The 25,006-nt window shown below is 35.5% G+C and overlaps 2 protein-coding genes across 4 annotated transcripts in view; one reads left to right on the top strand and one right to left on the bottom strand.

Moving 5' to 3' along the window:
* Nucleotides 1-4,483: 4,483 nt before the first annotated feature.
* Nucleotides 4,484-18,320, top strand: RPE65 (retinoid isomerohydrolase RPE65). Its single transcript, XM_014061340.2, has 14 exons — nucleotides 4,484-4,615; nucleotides 5,396-5,478; nucleotides 7,819-7,969; nucleotides 8,991-9,098; nucleotides 9,203-9,344; nucleotides 10,387-10,534; nucleotides 10,826-10,907; nucleotides 12,205-12,337; nucleotides 12,870-13,009; nucleotides 14,079-14,208; nucleotides 14,598-14,712; nucleotides 14,797-14,891; nucleotides 17,829-17,940; nucleotides 18,169-18,320. Exons 1-14 carry the CDS (start codon nucleotides 4,605-4,607, stop codon nucleotides 18,318-18,320), a joined length of 1,602 nt encoding a protein of 533 aa, XP_013916815.2. The 5' UTR covers nucleotides 4,484-4,604.
* Nucleotides 15,828-25,006, bottom strand: part of LOC106544933 (methylcrotonoyl-CoA carboxylase beta chain, mitochondrial) — a 35,071-nt gene continuing 25,892 nt past the window's right edge. For 2 of the 3 annotated variants that reach the window (XM_087719487.1, XM_087719485.1), the window contains exons 10-14: nucleotides 24,323-24,445; nucleotides 23,400-23,548; nucleotides 22,692-22,773; nucleotides 20,581-20,674; nucleotides 15,828-20,404 (exon numbers count right to left, since the gene is read on the bottom strand). In XM_087719487.1, the coding sequence (XP_087575613.1) occupies nucleotides 20,585-20,674; nucleotides 22,692-22,773; nucleotides 23,400-23,548; nucleotides 24,323-24,445 (444 nt within the window). In that variant the 3' untranslated portion in view covers nucleotides 15,828-20,404; nucleotides 20,581-20,584. The remainder of the gene's footprint in view (nucleotides 20,405-20,580; nucleotides 20,675-22,691; nucleotides 22,774-23,399; nucleotides 23,549-24,322; nucleotides 24,446-25,006) is intronic. The other variant, XM_087719486.1, reaches the window with a different exon arrangement.

Raw genomic sequence — 25,006 nt, forward strand, 5'->3', positions numbered from 1 at the left:
AAGGAAACGAAATATTTTTGTTCCTTTGACTTATTTAAGCGCAATTTTTACATCAGATTTTTATTCAAATGCTGACTGTAAATATATACATAAGTCCCCTAATTTCAGTTGAAAAGTGATTCAATAACATCTTTAAGAACATCTATTTGTAAGCCAGCCTTCCAGATCCTAGCCAAAGCCAGCTGATAACTTTTTGACTTGATGCTGACATAGCATTTTTCTCAAAGCAAGTCTGTTTAACATTTGTGTTGCTTCAGCAGCAATGGTAGCAGGGATGTAGTTGAGCTGGATCTGTCCTCCTACTGACTGATGGCAGTTCTTGTGTACATATGCAGTTTTCTCTATTACCACTGACTTTCCATAACTATTGTGGTTTGTGTTGCCGAATTGACATGACACTAACTGCAGAACCCAGATTAAACCAGATTGCTAAAGCAGCTTGCCTCTCTGAAACCTGTGTACAGATAGTCTTTAGCAACTGTCTTGTTAAGTGACCATTTGCAAATACAACTAGTAAATGGTAATAAGAAAAAACATTTCTGACCAATGTCCGCAGTTATACCCACAATTCTGGGCATGGCAATAACATGCTGGAGTGTAACACTGGTTTTTCTGCATGAGAGAACTTTTAAGTGAAACAGCTGCAACTAGCAATCTGCAGCATGTCACTCATGTGGTTTACTTAGCGACCATTTTGCTGGAACTATTTGTGGTTGCTAAACAAAGATTATCTGCATACACTAAAGCCCAAGCAATGGCCTCTAGGGCCTTCAATGCCTTTTGTGGTAGCTGTTGTCGGGCTTCCCTCCTTGAGTTCTGGACAAAAAAGTTAATTGAAGGAATAAGAATTCAGGTGACTATTAGAAGACAAGTTTTTAAAACAATACCAGCAACTATCTTACTTTCAAAGGAAGCAACTTAGGCAATTTATGGTAGCAAAACACGTCTCTGTTTCTTCCTGCTTTTTTGATACTAAAGATTGGAATCTTGTCTTTTTAGCAAAAGCAGATTTTTCTGTGTCTTCACTGTTAAATAGCTATATTTTTAGGTTTGGCACTCTGCAGCAACAGAGCATATTATGCCAGAAATCTTTGTCTCCAGACCTGGAGAAATATATCGCCTTTTTCCCTCAAAAAAGAGGGTGAAAATCTGGGTGCATCTTTTACATGGATACAGCATTTTTGGCCTCCTGAAATCCCACTCCCATTTGCAAAATGACCGTGTAGAGCCTTTAGGAGGCTTCTAGAGTGCTCCAGGGGGCTGGGGTGGGCAGAAATGAGCGAAAAATGAGCCGGTTTTTGCTCATCTCCCCCCCCCACCGCCTCCAGGAGCACTTTACAAGCCTAAAGGCTATGCATGCCCTTTTTTTGACAAAAAATGGGCCCGTTTTCATGAAAAACTGGCGATTTTTGGGAGGTCTGCAGAGTGCAAAAACTTTTTTTTTTAATTTGCCTCTTCAAAATCTTGTTGCGTTTTATACTCCGGTGTGTCATATACTCCAAAAATTATGGTATATCAAATCAGTTGTTTGGATATGCCCTCACTCTCATTCTCTTTGGGTAGTCAAGGTCTTGAATGGCCTTGCCAACATTCTACCTGAGAGGCCGCCTCCTGCCAATTACCTCCCTAAGACCGATTAGATCGCACAGACTAGGCCTTCTCCGGATTCCATCTGCCAGCCAATGTCGGCTGGCGACACCCCGGGGGAGGTCCTTCTCTATTGCAGCTCCGGCCCTTTGGAACGAGCTCCCCGTCGAGATCCAGACCCTTACTATCCTTCCGGCCTTCCGCAAAGCGACTAAGACCTGGCTGTTCTGGCAGGCCTGGGGCTGTTGAGTTGTCCAGCCCCACTTTAGGTTTGTGACTGTTGTGCAATTTTTAAACTATTTATTTATTTTTTTATATCCCCCTCCCCTTCTACTGTAAGCCGCCCTGAGTCTCTTTGAGAGTGGGCGGCATACAAAATTTAATAAATAATAATAAAATAATAATTCCTCTCATCATTCATAATTTCTTACTCAATTTGTATTTGCCTTTGCTGTTCTTTGAAATTTCTTTGAACCTCTTTTTTAATATGATATCCTTTTTTGCTCTTAGTTTTTTTCTTTAAGTTTCTATCTGCCTTTTCCTTTTTTTTAGGCTCTTCATGTTTCTTCTACTAAACTAACGTTGATCCAGCCTTCTAGCCCATTGGTTTCTAATTATGTCTTTCTGATACAATCTGGGTTTCCTTTGTGGAAAATCAGTATTCTAGCCAAACCAAAAATATTCCCCTTCCAACAGAAACTGGACTGCTGTTACTCAGACAACAAAGAAGTTAATATACAAGTCATCCAATAGAGATGTTTCATTGCCATATGTACAATAACAATTAATTTAGTATTCCTGGCCTCAAATGGTTTGCTATGACGCAGAATTAAAAGTAAAATTGAAATAAAGAAGGGGATTATAAATTCTAATTTATTCACTTCCTCTATAATTTCCAGTCATAACTTTGTATGTTTATATATCATATAAAAATATATACTGGTATTTGAATTAGTATGTATACTTGAATCATCAAACTTTCTTTGTTGGGCTTGTATGCTATTTAATTGCTGGCAACTCTGAGCACCCATAAATTAGGTTGAAAAATAAAGATATAATATGTTCAAATCCATCCATCCATAGACAAACTGACTGGGTTTATCCATAAGGTCCCTGAGAAAATCAACGAATGCTGCTGTGCAATTCCAAAGAAAAACTACATATTTATGTATCCTAAAATAAATAAGCAAAAGTTTCATACTAGACTTGAGAAAAGAAACCAAGAAATATTAAGAGGGCACAAAATCACAAAAAAATACCTTACTACTAAAACCAATATAGCTAGTCCTTGGCTTATGACCACAACCAAGTCAAAAATTTCCACTGCTATAAGCAAGACAGTTACCGTATATACTCGAGTATAGGCCGACCCGAATATAAGCCAAGGCACCTAATTTTACCACAAAAAACTGGAAAAGTTATTGACTCGAGTATAAGCCTAGGGTGGGAAATGCAGCAGCTACCAGTAATGATGTCCCGTGCAGCCGCGGGAGCGATGTCCCGCCTCCTATGACACATGGCACAGTGATTCCTATCATTGGATCACTGTACCAGAGGAGGTGGGACATCGCTATGTGGCTGCTTGCCATAACAAGGAGGAGGTGGGACATTGTTGCAGAGCGGCAGGAGGGGGAGGAAGGGGAATCGTAAGACAGCCCTGCATTACATTAGAACGTGAGGAGGGGGGATGGTGCGGTGCGCGCTGCGCGGCAAACTGACACAGAGGGAGGGGAAACTCACAGGGGCGCCGGGCCATTCACGAGCGTCACCCAGCGGCATGGCCCCGCCCCTTTTTCTCCTCCATTTCGGGCAAATTTTTCACTGACTCGAGTATAAGCCGAGGCGGCTTTTTTCAGCCCAAAAAGTGGGCTGAAAAACTCGGCTTATACTTGAGTATATACGGTAAATAAGTTTTGCCCCATAGTCTTGCCACAGTTGTTTAGTGAATCAGTCATAAAGCAAATGTGGCTATCCCCATTGCTTGTTGAAAGCTGACTAGGAAGGTGATCACATGATCCCAGGACAGTGCAGCTATCCTAAATACATGCCAATTTCCAAGCATCCAAATACTGATCATGTGGCCATGGGGATGCTGCAATGATCGTAAGTATGAAAACCAGTCATAAGCGTAACTTTGAAAGGTCAATAAATGAATTATTGAAAGACCTATCTGTATGGCTCTACATTAGAAGGGTGAAGCTTCCATCAGTATGAAAGCATTATTAGGCTTTGCACAACGTGTCAAAACCACACCACAAATGACCAGGACCACGATGCATTTGGACAATACTTGAAGATCTTAAGTGGAGGTTAAAATATTTCATTTAACTTAACCCATTCTTCTTTTATCCTTTGTGCATTCTTTTAATATAAAAACAAGAAGTTCAGGAAACAACAAAAGGAATGTTGGCAGGTCATATTTTAGTGCTGTGTCCTTAATAGATGAGGATGATGAGGATGAGTGGAAGGTTGCTCTTTTAAAATATATTGAAAAGTCTGTACAGGTTACCTGATTCAAAGTAATTCTGTATTCACTGCTGTAATCTTTTGTTTGTTATGCTTATCTGAGACCTCCTACTGAATAGGGTAACCACTGAATCTGTGGTGCATTAGAAGACTACTTTTTCCCCCCTTGAAATTGGAGTTAGCAGTATGCCAGTGTCTCTAAGCTGGAAGTTTGGAAATAGGGCAAAGTGCTGGTGCCAAGAAGAGCATGTTACAGACTGTGTGACTATAGCTTTCTTTGTTTCCTCTTGTTGTTTCTTCCTAATCCATTTCTGCTATGGGGATTTAGGTCCCTGGAAAATATGCAAACCACAGCAGGACAAAATCTCCAGCAGAATTTGAGCTCTGAAAGATGCTTCTGTTTCTTGGGGCCAAGCTGATTGGCTCATAGGTTTCCTTAGGTAATTGCTTCCATCAGTAAGACAATGTTCATATAAATATCCAGCACAAATCTCTTACTTCGGTGCTCCGTCTTTGGCTCAGGAAAATCTCTATTCTTTCCTGAGGAAAAAATGTCCAGTCAGTAAGTATCGTCTAGGATTTTCTATGAATAGAAATTTAATGTTGACCAAATAAGTGTAGTCCTGATACTAGATAGCCTATTTCTAAAAGCAGGAGGGACAATCTTGAGTGCTGTCAAATATTGTGCTAAAAATGTGAGGGACTTTATGGAAGAAAACAAGTAAAAATCCTATTGATGGTGAGAAAACTGAACATTTAGAAGCAGTTATTTCTGTACTTTTAACTATTGAAATTGAACTTACTGTATAAAACTCTATTGAATTAAACTTCCATTTAATAATAAAATCATACTTTGGTTATTTTTAGATGTAATAATTTATTTTTCTCCTTTGAAGAGCCAAGATGCATACCACATTTCATTTATTAATCTTTCAGGTTTTCTGACTTATGGAGAACTGTTGCTATTCAAAATTATATATATCCAGAGTTTCACTAGGCAAGCATAACTGAAAACCTGATTTTCTGGGATGCAGCAAAAAGGCTTAGGATGAGATTACAGAAAATAATGCTACTGAAGGGTTAAGGTGTATGCAAGATTGCAGGAATAGGAAAATAGTTGGCACATGGAAGTATATAATTTCATCTACTGAAGGAATTTCATATTGTTAAGACTATTATACCAGCTGCTGAAAATATCCATTTATTTCAGAGTAGGTATCTAGAAACACAACAAATATGCAATAAAAAGATGTTTTCAAATTACTTTTTTCATCCAATTATTGGGAAAACTATTAAAGAAAATGCTGAATCAATCACCTTTGACTTTCTTAACATCTTGCAGATTTGAGCATCCAGCTGGTGGATACAAGAAGCTTTTTGAGACTGCAGAAGAACTGTCTTCACCAATAACTACTCATGTTACAGGTTTGTGTCTTGCAAGCAAAGCACAGTCAATCCCAATTAGCACATAGATAGGAGTCCGGTGTTACAGCCTGGGAAAAAGAAATGGGAAATCATTTTTGTACAATTGTCAAGAAAGCTATGGAAGTAGTCCTCATGAGCTGAGCATACATTGGTGGCGTCTTTACCTTTCTACAGCTTCTGCAGCTTTCTTTTGCCTTCATGAAAATGAAACCATTTCAAGTTGTAGATAACTAAAATGAATAGGTAGAATTTATTATAGAAAGCCAAGCCCAGTTCACATAATTAAAGACCAGATAGATTTGTATTTTCTAGGTATTTAGAATTGCCATTGCTATAGTACTTGGACATGCTGGTTGGGGTTGATGGGATTTGAAGTACAAAATTTCAGATTGACATCCGATTGAGCGCACAACACTAAACTGTAATGTGGGGGTTTTTTTCTCTTTTTGCTGATATCTCAATAGGATATTACAGAACATAAGGACCTATTTGAAAACAATGGTTTCACACTATAGTTTGTGCTAATGCAACTTTGTTAAAGTGGGAATCGTTTTAAGGAATGAAAGTAGATAATCCTAAACTACATTTTATTTGCAATATTAATTTAATTACAGTAGATGTAAAATTGAATTTTTGAATCTCTTATTTCTACAAATGAAGAACTTGGTGTATACCTTGTTCTAACTATAAATTCTGCAGCAATTCAAGCTGAAATCATTGTGTATCAGTCGGCTACAGTCATACAGTAGTTAAACTAGCAAAGGGACTAATGTTAAAAAGCAATGAATTCCAGATGGTATCAAAGTTTCTGTTTTACCCAAGATCAGAAATTAACCATCTTTGTACCTACCCCCCATAAATGAATATTTAGATCTAGGGCTTTTCTAAACACTTACTTTGTGAGGGTATGGTATAAAGTTGTATGCTAAAAAGAATCTTATTTGTTTCAGAGATCCCAGCTGTTCTCACAGGTGGCCATAGGTCTATAATTGTTAATCTTGCTAGTGTTGAAAGACCACACAAGCATTCTGGAATATGAGCTGCTCATGTCCAAGATATTTACATCTTAAGAGAAAGTTTAGAGGTGAAGGAATGGTTTGACAGTTATAGAGGAAGTCCTTGACTTATGACCACAATTAAGGCCAAAACGTCTGTTGCTAAGCAAGACAGTTATTAAGGGAGTTGAACCCCATTTTACAATCTTTTTGCCACATTTGTTATGCGAGTCACTGCAGTGGTTAAATGAACTATGGTGTTGTTTAGTGAAACTGGCTTCTCCCATTGACTTTGTTTGTTGGAAACCAGCTGGGAAGGTTACCAATGGTAATCACATGGCCCTGGGACAATGCAACTGTGATAAATCCATGCTGCTTGCCAAGGGCTTGAATTTTGATCATGTGATTGTGGGGATACTGCAACAGTCATAAGTGTGAAAAACAGTCATAACTTAATTTTTTCAGTGCTGTTGTAACTTCAAACAGTCACTAAATGGATGGTTATAAGTCAAGGACTACCTCTATATTCTATTTAAGATTGCTCAAATTTTTTCTTGGTGTAATCTTCCTTTCATTAGTTGTGTGCAACCAGAGGCTGAGCAGCAATTTGTTGGCAGTACTTAAATTAAATTTAATGTATTAAGTAGGATTTTGACCTAAATTATCCCTTCTCATTCTCTGATACTATAAAATAGGGGTGTCAAACTCGCCGTCTTTGAGCCAGATGTGTCACATGCTGGCCATGCCCAACCCTGTTTTAGCAAAGGGGGGAAAGTCACAATATGTCACGTGATGATGCGACGACGCAAGTTTGACACCCCAGCTATAAAAGCAGCTTCGTACAGAATATAGTATAGCGGTCCTGTCTGGAAGCTTATAGTCTAGATAACCAAAGCAAGATAACAATCTCTCACAAGCCATTTAACACTGAATCCAAGAGAACTCCTAATTGTGCTTTGAAAAAGTTTATACCTATCTCAGACCTGCTATAACCTTCTATTCTTACTATAAGTAACTCTCCATTGTCTAAAATATGTTGCAGAAAGATGTGGAATGGAGGTTTGTGGGGTAGGCAGATAATTAGGGAAATACCCACCCTTGCAATCCCAGAGGTGGTCAATCCTGCATTTCCAGCCACCATAACCAATTCTGAGTGAGAGATTCTGGAAATTCAGTATTGTACAGCTTTAGTTATTTCACTAAGAAGAAAGCTGAACCCAACACTACTCTGGAGTCTCAAATCTGTAATAATATATATAATAGGTATCTTTACTCCAGACAGTGAAATCACAATAGGACCTTAATTTCTCAACCTTTTTAGTATTTTTTTGCTTGTTTGCAACAGGTAAGGTTCCAGTTTGGCTTAAAGGCAGTCTGCTCAGATGTGGGCCTGGTTTATTTGAAGTTGGATCAGAACCGTTTTATCATTTGTTTGATGGCCAAGCACTTCTTCACAAGTTTGACTTCAAGGAAGGCCACGTGACTTATTACAGGAGGTAAGTTTCACTTCCTGCCTGCTTTCTCCATCCTACAGTCCAGCAACTCATCCACTCTTACCAATTCATTAAAATCCAATTTACATTAAAAGGTGATTCTGTTCCAAAAACAGAATATGAATTTTTGACTGTAAAATGAAAATCTGTTTCAGAAATATATGGAGGAAATATGAGCACATAAACAATGAATCTTACTACTCCAATAGTCCATGGCTTATGACCAATTGCTTAGTAAACATCTGGCAATCGGTCACCCCTGGGAACCCTATGACAATAGTTTGCATACTTGGCAACCTGTCCACATTGGACTACTGGTCCAACATGGCCATTTGTTGTATTCCATCATCACATGACAGCCTTTTACGCCATTTTTACCAAAAACCATGCTGATAGCAAGCCAAATATTAACAACTGTAGATTCACTTAAGGACCATGGTGATTTGTTTCACAACCATCATATAAAAGGTGATGAAATAGGTTTGCTCACATGTCCAACCTGCTTTACGATTTTCACAAGTTATGACCGTGATGGGCAGTCTCCATTACAGTCATAACTTGAGGACTACCTGTACAATTCTATTTATATATCTTTATCCAACTCAATGTTTCCTTTCAGAGTATCTCTGTTCAGACAACATTTAAACCAGTATTTCTTTAAAGAGCTCTCTATTGCCATATTAAGTCCGAAGAAAGTAGGGCAGCTGTGTCATGAATGAATCCAGTGTCTTTATACAGATTATGTTTCTATTTGTTTGTCTTCATCAATTCCAAAAGTCTTTCCTGGAACATTGCAACACTTTCTCCAAGATTATTGGGTGGAAATAAAAGCGGAAAAAATTCTACTCATCCACTTTCTGCTTCTTAGATGTTAGAATGGAATATTTAATAGTCTTGTTTACAAACCTAGGATTGGTTTCATCCCAGAGATGGCTCTGGAATACATTAATAGTAGTGAGAAGTGACCTGGTGAGATGTAAGTGGAATGGAACATAATACATAATCTTGCCTTATTTCTTCATAGGTTTGTTCGAAGTGATGCCTATGTTAGAGCAATGACTGAGAAGAGAATAGTAATCACAGAATTTGGAACTTATGCTTACCCAGATCCATGCAAAAATATATTTTCCAGGTGAAAAAAAAAATAAAGGTATAATTATGTAAAGTCTGAAACACATTGTTGTATTATGCAGCAATCTAGAAATAATCTACTTTCTTTGTGGTTGTGTCCGGCAGATTTTTTTCATACTTCCAAGGTGTGGAGATCACTGACAATGCCCTGGTGAATGTGTATCCTGTAGGAGACGATTTTTATGCCTGTACTGAGACAAACTTCATAACAAAAATCAACACAGAAAATCTGGAAACAATTAAAAAGGTCTTTTTTATATAGATTAAAGATAGAGATGAGTTAAAATTGGAAATGAGTGTTGATGGCATACATAATGCATCACTTACAGAACACCTAAAATGGGGAAAGTAATTGAAGAAGTATTTATAGAACGTTTTATTGAAATGTAGTCTTCTACAGAGCTGTATATTCTATCTGCTGATTAGAATCTTATTCAATCCTATTCTCATTTAGTACAAGAAGAAATTACCAGAAAGCACTATTAGAAATAAAAATAAGACTGTTTAGAATTAGTGCTAGATCCACATAAGATTTTGTAATTTAACAATGGATGCAGAAGTGATGTTGTAACTAAGGGTTTTTTTTCCCCTTAGTAACCATAGCTCAGCAATTGAATTGTACATCCTATTTGTGGCCAGTAAGTGAAAGGGATTTCACTTTCAACTGAATGCTATGAGCTAAATACAGATGAATGCAATTGGACCCCTGTAATAATATTCTATGATCCCTTATATCCATCCCATCAAACCCAAAGAAAGTTTGGAATGGTATAGGATCTCCTGCTATGGCAAAAGAGTTGGACTAGAAGACCTGCAAGGTCCCTTTCAATCCTATTAGTCTATGTTGTATGAATCTTGTTTGTTTACATTCTGAAAGAATATAGTTCTTCTGAGCTAGATAGAGAATTATGGCCTTCTCTAAATTCACAAAAGTTGCACCTGTAGTTGTTCAAAAACTCATTTCCATTGCTATTCCACAAAGCATTTACAGATACTGTATTTTTGAGCACAACAAGGGCTCAGTTTTGTAACAACATAAGATTAAGAATTCTGTTAAACTGCCTTCTAGGATACACTTTCTATTCCTAACTAATTGATCAATCTACTGTAGTATGCTTTATTTAAAAATCACAAAATACTAATTTTTAAGGATAAGCAAATTACTATGTCTACTTTATTTAAAATCATAAAATGTATTCACCACAATGTAATGTACTTATAATGAATGCATTTTGTTGGTGACCAATGCATGGATTTCCCCAAAATTACCTTTCTGTTATATTCTTCAGGTGGATATCAGCAAATATGTTACAGTCAACGGGGTCACAGCACACCCTCATATTGAAAATGATGGAACAGTTTATAATATTGGGAACTGCTTTGGAAAAAATTTATCCTTTGCCTATAATATCGTAAGGATACCTCCTCTTCAAGCAGGTCTGTCCGCTTTCAAGCAGCAGCTGCTAAAATCAGAGTATTTCTCCCTTCCAGTGCAAATTAAACCAACTTGATATAGATTTTTATAGCTAAACCTTTAGAATATTTTTACTTCTGGAAAAAAAGGCTTTTCTTAATATTCAGAGAATCAAGACTTGTATTTAAATTCTGAATGCCTATTTATTCACTAGAATTTTCTTTTTTTTGTAAGAATTTTTATTAATTAGCCTTTGCAACTAAGCACAGATAAATGCATTGATCCTTGTATTGCCACCTCCTTGTCTTTCTCAGATAAGAAAGATCCAATGACAAAATGTGAAGTGGTGGTTCAGTTTCCCTGCAGTGACAGATTCAAGCCATCTTATGTGCACAGGTAAAAGGCAACTCCTCAAAAAGATGTATTTAAATACTTAGACATAGCTTTATGAAATATTTATTTCTTTTATTTATCATTTTACTTATTTCAGTTTTAAAACCATCTAATAGCCAAATTATTATAATAAACACCCTAAAGAATACAATCCAAGTTAAAACATATACAATCAAATCAAATACAAATAAAATATTCCTCTAAGTGGGCAGGAGCAAGACAATCATTGAAAAACAAATAATACGCATTAAAACACTATTGTGTATCTGTAAGATTCTTAACTAAAATCTTTGTCTCATCCCTATTTATTTTCAGTCCTGCTACTTCCCCATATTCTTCTATTTTTCTAATTAGCTTCTAAAGGGTCTTCTAGTATAAAGACCAAGTCATCTGCAAATGCCTGTAGTTTCTATTTCTTTTTTTTTATTTCCATTCCTTTTATTTCTTCATCTTGCCGAATGTTCGTGGTTAACACTTTCAAAGTCAATATAAATAACATAGGGACAGTGGACATCCCTGCCTAGTGCCTTTTTGATATCAAAGTTCTCTGTCATGTCCCCATTTATTATCACTTTGGCTGATTGTTTACAGTACGTTGCTTTAGTCATATTGATAAATATCTCCCCAAAGTCCATATATTTTAGTTGTGCTAACATGAATTGCCAATTAACATTATTAAATGTTTTCTGTGCATCTAAAAAACATCAATGCCATTTGTTTTCCAGAGTGTATTTCATAATACTCCAATATATTTAAGATCATTCTCATGTTATTTTGGATCTGTCTCTGTGGCAGAAGTCCATTCTGATCTAAATGTACAAATTCATTTAAATATTTTTTAATCTCTCTGCTATTATTGGAGCATATATTTTATAGTCCATGTTCAATAAGGATATTGCCCTATAATCTTCCGGTATAAGAGTAATATTTGCTTCCATCCATGTATTTGGTATTTGGTATTTTTGCTTCTAGTAATACTTCATTATAAACTTCCAACATCACTAGACTTGATATTTGGTATTTGGTATTTTTGCTTCTAGTAATACTTCATTATAAACTTCCAACATCACTAGACTTCCAACATCACTAGACATCACTAGTTCTTCATCATCCAGCATTCATGTCATATGTATATAACAGTGTTTATTGAGGTCAAATTTGACACTGATACATTTAGCCTAACGAAGCAAAAAAGAAACTATTGGCATTTGAATAATGAATAGCTACATTTTGAATCTCATGTACATATGCAAAATGCTATGCCATCTCATATACAATTGTTGACTGTCTTTCCTAACAGTTTTGGGCTAACTCCGAATTACATCGTGTTTGTGGAAACTCCAGTGAAAATTAATTTGTTCAAGTTTCTTTCTTCCTGGAGTCTTTGGGGAACCAACTACATGGACTGTTTTGAGTCAAATGAAAAGATGGGGGTAAGTTTTTTTTTTAATTCATTAGTCCCTTTGCCATGCTCTCTATGTGTATGTGTGTGTGTGTGTGCATATGTAATTGTGTGAATGCATGCATGTGTAATTTCTGTGTGTATGTATATATATCAGCTGAAACTGATGAAAAGGTACTCTCCATCATTAAAGCTATTTACACATACACACAATTACACATGTATACCAGAGGTGATATTCAGCCAGTTCTGACAGGTTCTGGAGAACCACTAGTGGAAATTTTGAGTAGTTCGGAGAACTGGCAAATAGGCTGGCCCTGCTCCCGCTGCCTCCCAGTCTATCTTCTTTTGTTGCCCTGAACAGGAGAACGGAGCTGGAAAGCAGGTTAATGGGGAGGGAATGAGGATTTTGCAATAACCTTCCCCCAGGAGTGGGGGTGGGTGGGAATTTTGCAGTATGCTTCCCCTGCCACGCCCACAGAACCAGTATACTCATACACACAATGACACAAGAATATAGTTTTATTATTTAACTAAGTTTTAATCTTATTTAATTTTTAAAGGTATGGATGCATGTTGCTGACAAGAAAAAAGGGGAGTACCTCAACATCAAATACAGAACTTCACCTTTTAATCTTTTCCATCATATTAATACTTACGAGGATAATGGATTTCTTGTTGTGGATTTATGTACATGGAAAGGGTAGGTACTGAAAAACCTATGTGTACAGAGAATGATACAACTTTAATTAAAAGCAATCTTCCTAGCCCAGTTAATGGACTCCAGGTGCCATATTCTTTTAGCGGAGGTTATTTTTGAAGAACGTCAGTTCAAAGCCACTGGCTTTGGAATGACTTCTATATATTAATTTGTTTTCAATTATCCTTTCTTCAAATATTTGCAGTATAACAGATTGCTTTCAGGGATTATTACATTAGTTTATTATTCTGTTCAAATGAGTAAACAATAACACAATAAAATCAAGAGGTAGTTAATTTAGTGGCATACATAAAAATAGAAGAAAAAACAAGGAAGCACACGGAATACAGGACTACCATCAATCTGCCTTTGGCAACCACTGTAAGGAACTGATTGAATAGAAGGTAAAATTTATTCTTAACAGTACAAGTGACATTTGTTAAAGGTCAGTTTTTCTTTTTAAGGGTAATAAACAAAGTAGACTGTTTGTCAGCATATAGAGAATAATGCTGTGATGACAAAGAATTTAACAAAATATATGTTACTTTTCATAAGATACTTCAGGGTATTGAAAAGGTCCTGATTTGGCTAGTACTAATAGTTTTATTAATTTTCTTGTGGTTACTTTCTGTTTTATTTATATGCCACCTTTCTTATTTTTAATAATATCCATATCCAACACACATATCCAAAACATTTTTCCCCTATTTCCCCCACAAGAACAACCCAGTGAGGTTGGTTGGACTGAGAGTGAGTGCCTGACCCAAAGTCACCCATTTGGCTTGGATAGCTAAGGAGGGATGTGGACTCATGATCTCCTGCTTTCTAGCCTGGTGCCTTAACCACTAGATCAAACTCTTTCTATATTTTGTTTGTAGCTCTACTTGATTTGGGTGCCATTAACTAGAAAAATATAAATACAGTGATAAATATAATATATATGCAGTGATATTTTTGACATATACATTTCAGTGACCCAGAAATTATTATTCTGCCATGGTCAAATAGGTAGCTGTTAGGCTAGAGTCCATGACCTGTTCATTGAGAGCTGGTGCCTTTTATTCCTGTATAGGTATGAATTCATTTACAATTACTTATACTTAGCCAATTTACGAGAAAATTGGGAAGAAGTAAAGAAAAATGCACAAAAAGCTCCTCAACCTGAAGTTCGACGGTATGTCCTTCCCTTAAATATTGAGAAGGTAAGAATTAAATATTATATATCAGAAAGAAAACCAATATTTTGCACATGTAATGTGTACAGATATATTTGCCAGCAAGGACTTCATAGAGAATGCAATGTACATTTGGCTGGTTGGGTGTGTGATAACGTTCAGACGTTCTTTGCATTATTTTCAAGCGTAATATTTTGTATTTTCCCAAAGAACAAGAGGCATTTACATAGAGGAACAAAAAAGGATATTTTGAGAGAACATGATTGAATTAGTGTTTCAGTTTTCTCTCCTAAAACCAAGACTTAAAAGTGTTTATGAGACCTTTTACTTATATTGTTGGAAAAATAGGTGGAATGTTGAAAAATGGGGCACAGTACAGAATGCTTCTTACTTTATTTCTGTGGGGGATGTTCTAGGCTGATACAGGAAAAAATCTAATCACATTACCTAATACAACAGCAACAGCAATTCTGAACAGTGATGATACCATATGGCTGGATCCAGAAGTTATTTTTTCAGGACCACGACAAGGTAAGACTAAGCTCAGCAAAAAGCAAAAAAGACCATCCTAGCAAATACAAGAAACTAATTAAATGTGTTTGTTTTGCTTTATAGCTTTTGAATTTCCACAAATAAACTATGCAAAATATTCTGGGAAACCTTATACATATGCATATGGTCTTGGACTGAATCATTTTGTTCCAGACAGAGTAAGTATTACATAATAATAGACTATACTTCTTATTGCAAAAAGGCAAAGAAAAGTCCAAGTCCAAACTATTTTATGTGGCTCATAGGAATATACAAGATAGGTGCATCATTTTGAACTTCTTTTGCTGTTCAGGTTATTACTACATTTACTTTTAAGTCTATTTCCAATTTAACAGGAAAAAATATCATTGTTGAAAAGAGGGAATGCTCCATTTTGTTTTCTGGGACAAATCTGACTTGTATTTGAACAAAATACAAAATGTATTCTTTTTAAGCACTAAAATAATATATATTTTGTTATGCTGTTCTACAAAAGATTAATTATGTACAGGGCGGGGCATAACCTTTTCCTAGGGGGTCACAGCAACACTTGTAATAACAACACAAATAATTCATACACCATTCGAAAGCCCATCAAAAACTGAGTTTATTGACACGATTTAATAGTCAGTATGACCACCATTAGCCCTTCGAACAGCATTCAAACGAGGTGGATAAGAACACAACAAATCTTCAAACAGTTCCGTTCGATTTTCCAGATTTTCCAGAGGGCGGGGCATAACCTTTTCCTAGGGGGTCACAGCAAGATCGACAGCAGTTTACAACTTCCGCGACACCTCATTTTAAAGCCCATTAAAAACTGAATTGAATGAGCTATTAAATGTTAAATTTGTTTCGGTTGAAACTTTGAGAATGAATTTGGAAACTGTGTTGAAAAATCTGGAAAATCGAACGGAACTGTTTGAAGATTTGTTGTGTTCTTATCCACCTCGTTTGAATGCTGTTCGAAGGGCTAATGGTGGTCATACTGACTATTAAATCGTGTCAATAAACTCAGTTTTTGATGGGCTTTCGAATGGTGTATGAATTATTTGTGTTGTTATTACAAGTGTTGCTGTGACCCCCTAGGAAAAGGTTATGCCCCGCCCTGTAAGACTGAATTTTCACTTTCAATATAGGGTGATCAAATCGAAGTGACAGCTCCCTATCTCTTGATTATATTGTTGTGGTTTCATCCTATACCTCATTTTATTCCATTTATAAGTTGTTCAAGTCCATTGTGGCTCAGAGTCACATACAATATACAAAAGTTAAATCTTAAAATTTGCAATAAAACAATACTTTGTTTTACTTACAAAAATATTGTCCAAAGAAATTGACCATCATTTCAGATCAGACAACCCACAAAGGACTAGCTGTTGTCTCTAGCCCAAAGTCTGTGGAAAAAGCCAGTCTGAGGGACTCATCTAAATATGGCTGGGGTGAGATCCATAAGAATATTGGGGGAAAGTTATTGCAGTAGGCAGACACTGCAATACAAAAGATGACATTACTTCATTGATGGGACTGAGAACTCGTCAATTCTGCTAGACTATATAAGGCACAGGTATCAAGCTCACAGCATCACATTGCTGCCATGTGGCATTTCGTGACATTTTTCCCATTCACAGAGCTGAGGTCGGCGTGGCCTGCATGTGATGCATCTGGCCTGTGGCCTGTTTGACACCCATAATATAATGTGAGCAGCAATTATGGACCATAGGTGGCCCCTCAAATAACCAAGTGCTATGCCATGAAGGGTTTTATAGATGACATCACCATGAATTGCACCTGGAAGCCTGCTAGTAAGCAGTGCAAACCCTATGTTGCCTGACATAATTAAACAGTCATACCAAGAACCTGAAATAATTATATGGGCATGCCAGAGCCTGAGGTATCACATGGGCCTACTAAGGCATCATCATCTGTAGCTTGCAGATGATCTTCAAGGGCAGCCCCAGGTATAGTGCATTGCAATAATCCAAACATAAGATAACTAATGCACAAACTATTGTCTTAGCTTGTAAGTCCAGCTATGGGCACAACTGGTACATCAATTGAATCTGTGCAAAGGCCAACATGGCCCCGGCTGCCATCTCTTCAAGCAGGAATTGTGAGTCCAAAAGATCCCTAGGTGAAGCCCCAACCTCAGCGGGCATAGTTAGTACAATCCCATTCAGAACTAAAGATGAGCTATCTCTAGATCAGGGTGTTCCAAATAAAATCTTAACCAAAAGAGTTTCATTTTAATCTTCACTTTTTAAAATGCAGTTCATTTAAATTCACTATAGCAGCAAGACGCAACAAAATGCAGAGCAGACCAAAGCTTAAACAACCAACCTTAGCAGGATTATCAATACAAATGTGAAGTACAATGTAGTCTCAAGTTACATCCTTTCATTGAATGATCATTTGAAGTTACAAAGGCACTGAAAAAAGTGACTTATGACCATTTTTGACATGACCATTGCAACATCCCTGTGGTCACGTGATGAAAATTCGGACAATTGGCATATATTTATGAGTTGCAGTCTTCGGAGGTCACCTTTTATGACCTTCTGACAAGCAAAGTCAATGGGGAAGCCAGATTCACTTAACAACCATGTTACTAGCTTAATAGTTGCAGTGAGTCACTTAACAACTGTGGCAAGGACATAAAATGGGGCAAAAATCACTTAACAACTATCTTGTTTAGCAACAATTTTGTGGCTCAATTGTGGTTGTAAGTTGAGGGCTATCTAAATGTGCACTGACAGAATGAAACAACTTGCAGCGACCATGGCTATCTCGCTGTAGATGGCCAACTCGCTGCAGCCATCTCACTGTGGCTAATTCACTGCAGCCATCTTGCTATGGCCAACTTGCCACAAGAAAACTCACCCCAGGACAATCCACATGGGGTAACTCCATGCAATAAATATTATCTGTCACTATTTCTTTAACATTATCTCCATTGACAAAAATGGAATTGATGTGCAAAACATTCAAAATTGCCATTTTAAGACTGGAAGGATTAGAAACCAGATGATTTTGCACATCTTAGTAATGTATTAACTGCTTTACCAGCCTTTTTTGAAAAATGCATTTTTTAAAAATGAAAATCTTTTTTTTTTCAGCTTTGCAAAATGAATGTTAAAACTAAAGAGACTTGGGTATGGCAAGAACCAGATACATATCCCTCTGAACCAATCTTTGTTCCTCACCCAGAAGCTATAGAAGAGGATGATGGTAATGTTATGACATTTTGATTAAAGTTTAGAAAAAGGCTTTATCCAAATTTGGCTCTATACATATGAAAAGGACTTAATAAATATACTTAATTTATACCCACTAAATATTCCCTTAGGGGAATAATGCAAAAATTAGTATGTTTCTGAATTACTATATTTTTAAATATTATCTGTACTAAAGTTTTTATGCTTTTTGTTTAAGTAATTTGCATTTATTTTAATACAGGTATTATCCTGAGCATAGTCATCAGCCCTGGCTGTGGACCAAAGCCTGCCTACCTCTTGATCCTGAGTGCAAAGAATCTGAGTGAGGTTGCCAGGGCACAAGTGGACATAAATATCCCAGTTACTTTCCATGGACTCTTCAAAAAAGCATGATATCTGTCTTGAATATATCTCAATCTTTCTTTTTAATACAATGTGCAGAACAACATAAAGCATTCTTCTAATTATCTGCCAGTGATTTGCAAAATTAGTTTAACATTAACCATTTCCTGTGCTGAGGCCCAATTTTAATATTTTAATACTTAAGGAAATATCCATTTTTAAGAATGCTTTCCTAACTGTAATGTACCACAAATAAGGATAATTAAATGTTGTTAGTACTGTACATTCTGATGAACAGCATCAGCATTATAATCTCAGTAAACTTTAGATAAACATAAACAATTTAAAATTGTTAAAATTGTTTGGTAATAGAACCTGGGTGAAACACAACAAATACTGTATTTTTTGGAGTACAAGACACACCTTTTTCTCTCAAAAAAAGGGCTGAAAATCTGGGTGCGTCATATACACTGAATACAGTATTTTTTTGCCTCCCGAAACCACGCCTCATTCACCAAAATGTCCGTGCATAGCTTTTAGAAGGCTTTCAGAGAGCTCCTGGGGGCTGGGAGGGCAGAAATGAGCAAAAGAGAGGAGCACTCTATAAGCCTCCTAATGGCTGTCCATGCCCTTTTTTTTTGACAAAAAAAACATTTTTGGGAGGTTTGCAGAGTGCAAAAACTTTTTTTTAAAAATGCTTTAAAACCTTGGTGCATCTTATACTCCTGTGTGTCTTATACTCTGAAAAATACGGTAACCTTGAACTGTGGCACATTAAGTAGTGAATAATTATAAATAAATATCTAGCAAATTATTAGTTTGGAAACAACATTAGATTTCTGCTTGTAGTTTTAATATTTGAACATACACATTTTTAAAAATTAAAATGAAGTATTTCATCTTTGTCACTTATCAGAGAAAATGATATTTTGAATTTGATCTCTCTGATACCTTAAACATCTTTATTTTACAAATGATGATTTGTCTAATAAAAATATGTAAAATGTGAATTTTTTTTAAAAAATAATCATAGCTTCTCATCTTCAACTGTACGATGGGTAATCCTCAACAGTTCATTTAATGATAGTTCAAAGTTACAACAGCATTGAAAAAAGTGACATAACCATTTTTCACACTTATAACCATTGTAGCATCCCCATCGTTACATGATCAAAACTCAGATGCTTGGCAATTGACTCAAATTTATGATGGTTGCAGTCTCCTGTGGTCATGTGATCACCTTCTGTGACTTTCCAACAATCAAAGTCAATGGGAAAGCCATATTCATTTACAACCTTTTTCTAACTTGATAACTGCAGTGATTTACTTAATAACCATATTAAAAGTCATAAAATGGGCAAAATTCACTAAACAAATGTTTCATTTAGTAACAGATATGTTGGGCTGTATTGTGGTCATAGGTTGAGAGCTACCTGTATTTATATCTTCAGATTTGAACACCTATATATTCACATTCTCTCTGGGGAGAGAAAACCTGTATAGCTAGAAAAACGGTTTTGATATAGAAGGTGGTGCAGTGGTTAAAGTGTACTACTGCAGGCTACTTCTGCTGATCACCAGATGCCAGCAGTTTGGCAGTTTGAATCTCACCAGGCTCAAGGTCGACTCAGCCTTCCATCCTTCCGAGGTCAATAAAATGAGGACCCAGATTGTTGGGAATAATATGCTGACTCTGTAAACCGCTTAGAGAGGGCTGTAAAGCACTGTGAAGTGGTATATAAGTCTAAATGCTATATGTTGGTGAAAAGATATGAGAAGATCCCTTAAAAAGTATATTCCTTTACTTCTGGCACATATATACATTTTGAACTTCAGGATTAATCTCTTATAAGGATTGAGGTGCTGGTTGCTAGTCTTTGGCATTTTTGAAGTGTTTTCCAAAGTTGAAAAATTTAGTGTCATTTGCTTTAAATTTTTGAGACTTTAAAAATAATTTTCTGATTATATAAATTCTACATAATAGTATTCTAACATTGGAGTTACATTGGGAAGTAAAAAGTACATTTTGGAAGAAAGTCAGTAGCTTTTCTTTTATATTGTTGCCAAGATCATAGATGGATGTGTCATAGTGGGTAGAGGAGTCAAGGTTGACTTGAGAGTGTCTGTACTTTTACCTATATCATATAGATAAGAAAAACACATGATTAAATGGCAACATAAATATTTTTTACATCTAGGTACTTTTTATATAGTGATGCCATAATGGTATTTTACTGACAACTTTAATATATTATTATTTGGAATCAGTCCAATCTGATACACAAACTCAGTTATTTATATGCCAACTTACTTGCTTACATTCTCATGATAGGAAAAGAAGATTGTTGCATGGACACTATCCGGTTTCTTTGTTGCTTCATAATTCTTAAACATAGTCCAATAACCTGTCAAAAGATAAAAATTAGTATCAGTGATAATAAGTTGAATTCAGATCAGGAGAGAAAAAGTAGGATAATATACACATTTCCATGTGCATTATCAAAGCTACGTGCCAGTGAGAAAGAATGGATATCTCAGGAAAGAAACAATATAGGACATGTTGAAATTAGTGAAAAAATGCTGCATTTTATTCACAGATTAACATATATATTTAATACATATTAATATGAAAAGATCATATACATTTCTCTGTGGTCAATACCAGTAGCACAAACATTAGAAATATGAAATCGGATGCATGATAATTATTTGGATGATAACATAAGTACGGTATACATTTGCTATTATTTATAGAGGAAAACACATTTTTTCAATTTTTTAATAGGAACCAAATCAATATTCAATTTTAACAGAGAATTTTAGGATCATATGAAGTTAAGATAATCCTATAATTCTGTATTACAGAATATACTATTAATGTCTTAAAGAACCTTTTCCCAAAATTCAGATATTTGGAACAACTTTTGGTTTGTACAAATAGAACAGTCCTAGACAATTTTTGTCTAGGGTTTTCACATTACTGATTATTACATTCTCTGAAACACTAATGTTTCTCACCATGACACCAACATGAGCCATATTTTTTCACAGAAAAATATCCATTACATTTTAATATTGCATAAACAAATGGCACTATCTTCTGATATTCCATTATAAAAATGTACTCCATTAAATGTAGTTTTAAAACAGAAGAAAAGTCATGATGGATACACTACTGCCATACTGTTCTTTCCTTCAAGGATAACCCATCACTACCTGGATCCAATAATGGCTTATCTTTTCAAAAATCTTGATCAACTAGAAGGGATGTAGATCTAAAACCTAGTTGGCTGTGCTTACAGCTACGGGGACATTGTATACCTCTTCAGTCTATATAACCAAGTCCATATAACTAATCTCCGAGCCCAGGTACCATTGATATTGTTACTTTGACTCCAACTAAAAATGAAACCAAGTAACTTTAACTAATAGATGCTTTAAATAACCTATGCATAGCGGGATTGAGGGATTGAGTTACCTCAAACAGAATTGCTGACTTTCTGCAGACATGATAAGAAAACTATTTGTTTTGTCACTTTTATTATTATAAAGTAATTCTTAACAAAGCATTATTTACTTGTGTATGTGTTTTGATTTTTGTTTTGCTCTTTGGATACTTTGCTATCCATTTTGCCTGAGTGAACCTAAAGGATTTTATTGTTTTAAAAGAATGTTTCATTATAATCTTCATCATATGAAAGATTATTGCACAGTTATATCTTGTGATTTCAGGTTTTCACAAGATTTTCAGAATTCCTGCTTTTCTGGGTTTGGAACAAGAAAATCCAAAAAAGGACACATATTTGTCTTTCCTTAGAACAGTAGTAAAGGTACTTTGATAGAAGGGATAAATGTTCCAGCTGTACAAACTAGGAACATAAGGAGGATTAGTCTGATTACTGATAGTCTACTAATCTACTCTACAGAAGCTTTTTTTTTCAAACTGGGCAATCTTTTGAAACTTTTTATCAACAAAGTAAAATCATCATCTCTACCAAGCTTATAACATTGATTAATAATAAAATAAAGAAGGAAACATACTATAAATTAGACTTTTCAAACCACAATGCTTCCTGAAAGTATAGGTATCCATTTCCAAACCTTCTACAGACATGGCCATAGATCAGATAATAAGAATTAAGACTAACATATCCAAAGGATGTCCAAATTAAGATAGATTTCACGATCTCCATATTGTTTTTAAATCTAAGAAAGCAACTGATGGTAAGATTTGTCTGTAAAAAGAAGCATTGTGAATACTGCTCAATGTACAGCAATGGATAAGTTAGTCTGGTAAGATTAACAAACTAAAATGACACAGATGATTTTAAAAGGAAAAATAAACTGCAATTTTAAAAATGAGCTTTTGGAGATAAATTAACAAAAAGAAAGAAACGTCCTTAACACACATTTAGTGCATACCTTCCTTGAATTCTGGGGCAAGATTACTCCATCATCCCAGATCCTGGCAGAAGAGTAAAATGCATTACTTTCCTTTTGCAGCCTGGAAATATAAGAATTTTTGAAAGAGATACATAGTTATATCTTCAGATTCATATAAATAAAGGTTCTGTATGGAATTATTATGTGCTTAATGAACAAATGACAACATACAGGGTTTTTTTCAAGAATGAGAAGCAAAGATTGATCTTAAGATATGTGCAAAACCCGCTGTTGTGGAAATGTATCGTTCTGGAGAATTTTGAAATATTCTATTTCTCTTCTACACCACATTGATTCTGGTAACATATGGTGGTTTTTGAAAGTTAACTTTACGAGTTAAAAACAGTCTGTGCTATTTTAGAATATATAGACCGAACCAGATCTGTTTCTGTCTAGGTCACCATGAAATGACAAATCCACCATAAACAGTTATTTTGCACCGAGTTCTTTGGGTCATCAGTTCCTCAATCCATAAATGCTCTCCAAAATACAACTAAAAATGTGTCCTTCACTGCCGAAATCTGTCCATCTGTAATATAGTCACTTTGCCAAAGCATTTTCGGCACAAAAGATGCAGTAAAGACAGTTCAAATGATTAAAGTTTAGAAGTTTCACATTAAAATGCAAATAGAAATGTAGCATTAATAAATTTGTAATGGCAATGCTTTAATGTTTTAATACACTTACTTTTCTTTTAATACTTTTAAGTCTATTTCTGGTTCTGAATTGTTATTGTTCCATAGCTGTTTGAATGTGAAACTACGTCTTGAATCCACAAGAGCAATTCTTGCATTCGGCCAAAGAAACAGAAAGTTTGGATCAAACGATCTTCCACACTGAAAAGGTTAATAATATAAAAGCAATGAATTCAGAACAAAGCTCATTTTAAGTTAGCTGAACAAACTGATGACTTATGGATAACAAAGTCACAGAAAGACTGGGAAACATAATGGCAGCACATGGCTCAAATATTAAGTAGGATCAGGGTTGGCAGTACATGGATGGAAGATATCCAAGAATAGCAAGGATGCAAGACCTATTGGTAAATCAAAAACATTCTGAAAGAAGGAAATGGCAAACCACTTCCATATTACTGCTTAAGGATATTAAATGGATACATCCATTTCATCACCATCTTAATTTCAGAAATGTAATTTTTATCTTAATAATTGCATGAAAATACTTAACAGGTTCTACATTACAGACCTAAAATGACTGCAAAAACTATAGCATTAATTAATTGTATATTTTATGAAAAAGTATCATGAAGCTCTTAAAAAAAAAGGAGAGAGCTCATGTCAAATCTCACTTTTGTTTCTAAGTTATTAACTGTTGCAAAGCTACTGAAAACCAACATATCAGTTATTTTACATTATTTTTATTGTTTGATAGAGACTATTTGTTAATTTAGTAAAAAGTGCTGTGCTGTGACTGTTTGGAATTGGTGATTAGGACAGGCAAGCTGATTCTCACACATAATATCCTGACAACCTAAAATATCATCAGGTCTGAAGAATACTTTTAATCAAAGGACTTCTAACCAAAGGGCAAGAAACCTCAGATCAGCACCCCTTCCCCCCCAAAAAAAACCAGGATGTCCAGCATCTTACCATAGCATAACTTTCACTTCCTAAACAGCCACCAATCACAAATGTTATCTTTGGTACAGAGGCACAGGCAACTGCAGCCATCATGGAGGCCTGTGCCTTTAACCTGTTAGCTTGATCTTCTGCCTAATTGAAAATGCAAACAATTGAGAGTTATTTTATTTTTACACAGGGAGGTTCTATTTATTCCTTTTAATTATAAGTTCACTTGATTACACTGCTCAATTAGTTCTGATTTGGAATAGACTAATAAGTTGCAAACAAATAAAAATAAAATGCCAGAAAATGTCTCTCTCCTACCATCCTGTTAATATTTCCCGTTAATATCTAATCATTCATCAGTTTATTTGTTTCTAGCATGCATACATCTACATGCACAAATACAAGAAATAAAAAGGTATGACTTTTCAAAACAAATCCAAGCCATATTCCTGGTGAATAATCACTAGAGATAAATATATAATTTCTTATGTTTCCAGCTTGGCACTACAATTTTCATCTTAGAAACATAAATTGTGTTTACTATTCATGCATCCTTCTTTTTCTATAAAGTGCTGTTAAATCAATGGAAGGGAATGTCGAAGGTGCTTTTTCTAGAGCCAACTGGACTTTCTGATTTTTCTTTGAAGACCTTTTGCTTCTCATCCAAGAAGCTTCTTCAACTCATTCTTTGATGAGAAGTGAAAC

Source organism: Thamnophis sirtalis, unplaced genomic scaffold (genome assembly GCF_051295495.1).
Source record: "Thamnophis sirtalis isolate CommonGarterSnake01/CBP01778 unplaced genomic scaffold, rThaSir2_p1.2 scaffold_7, whole genome shotgun sequence".
NCBI classification, from domain to species: Eukaryota; Metazoa; Chordata; class Lepidosauria; order Squamata; family Natricidae; genus Thamnophis; species Thamnophis sirtalis.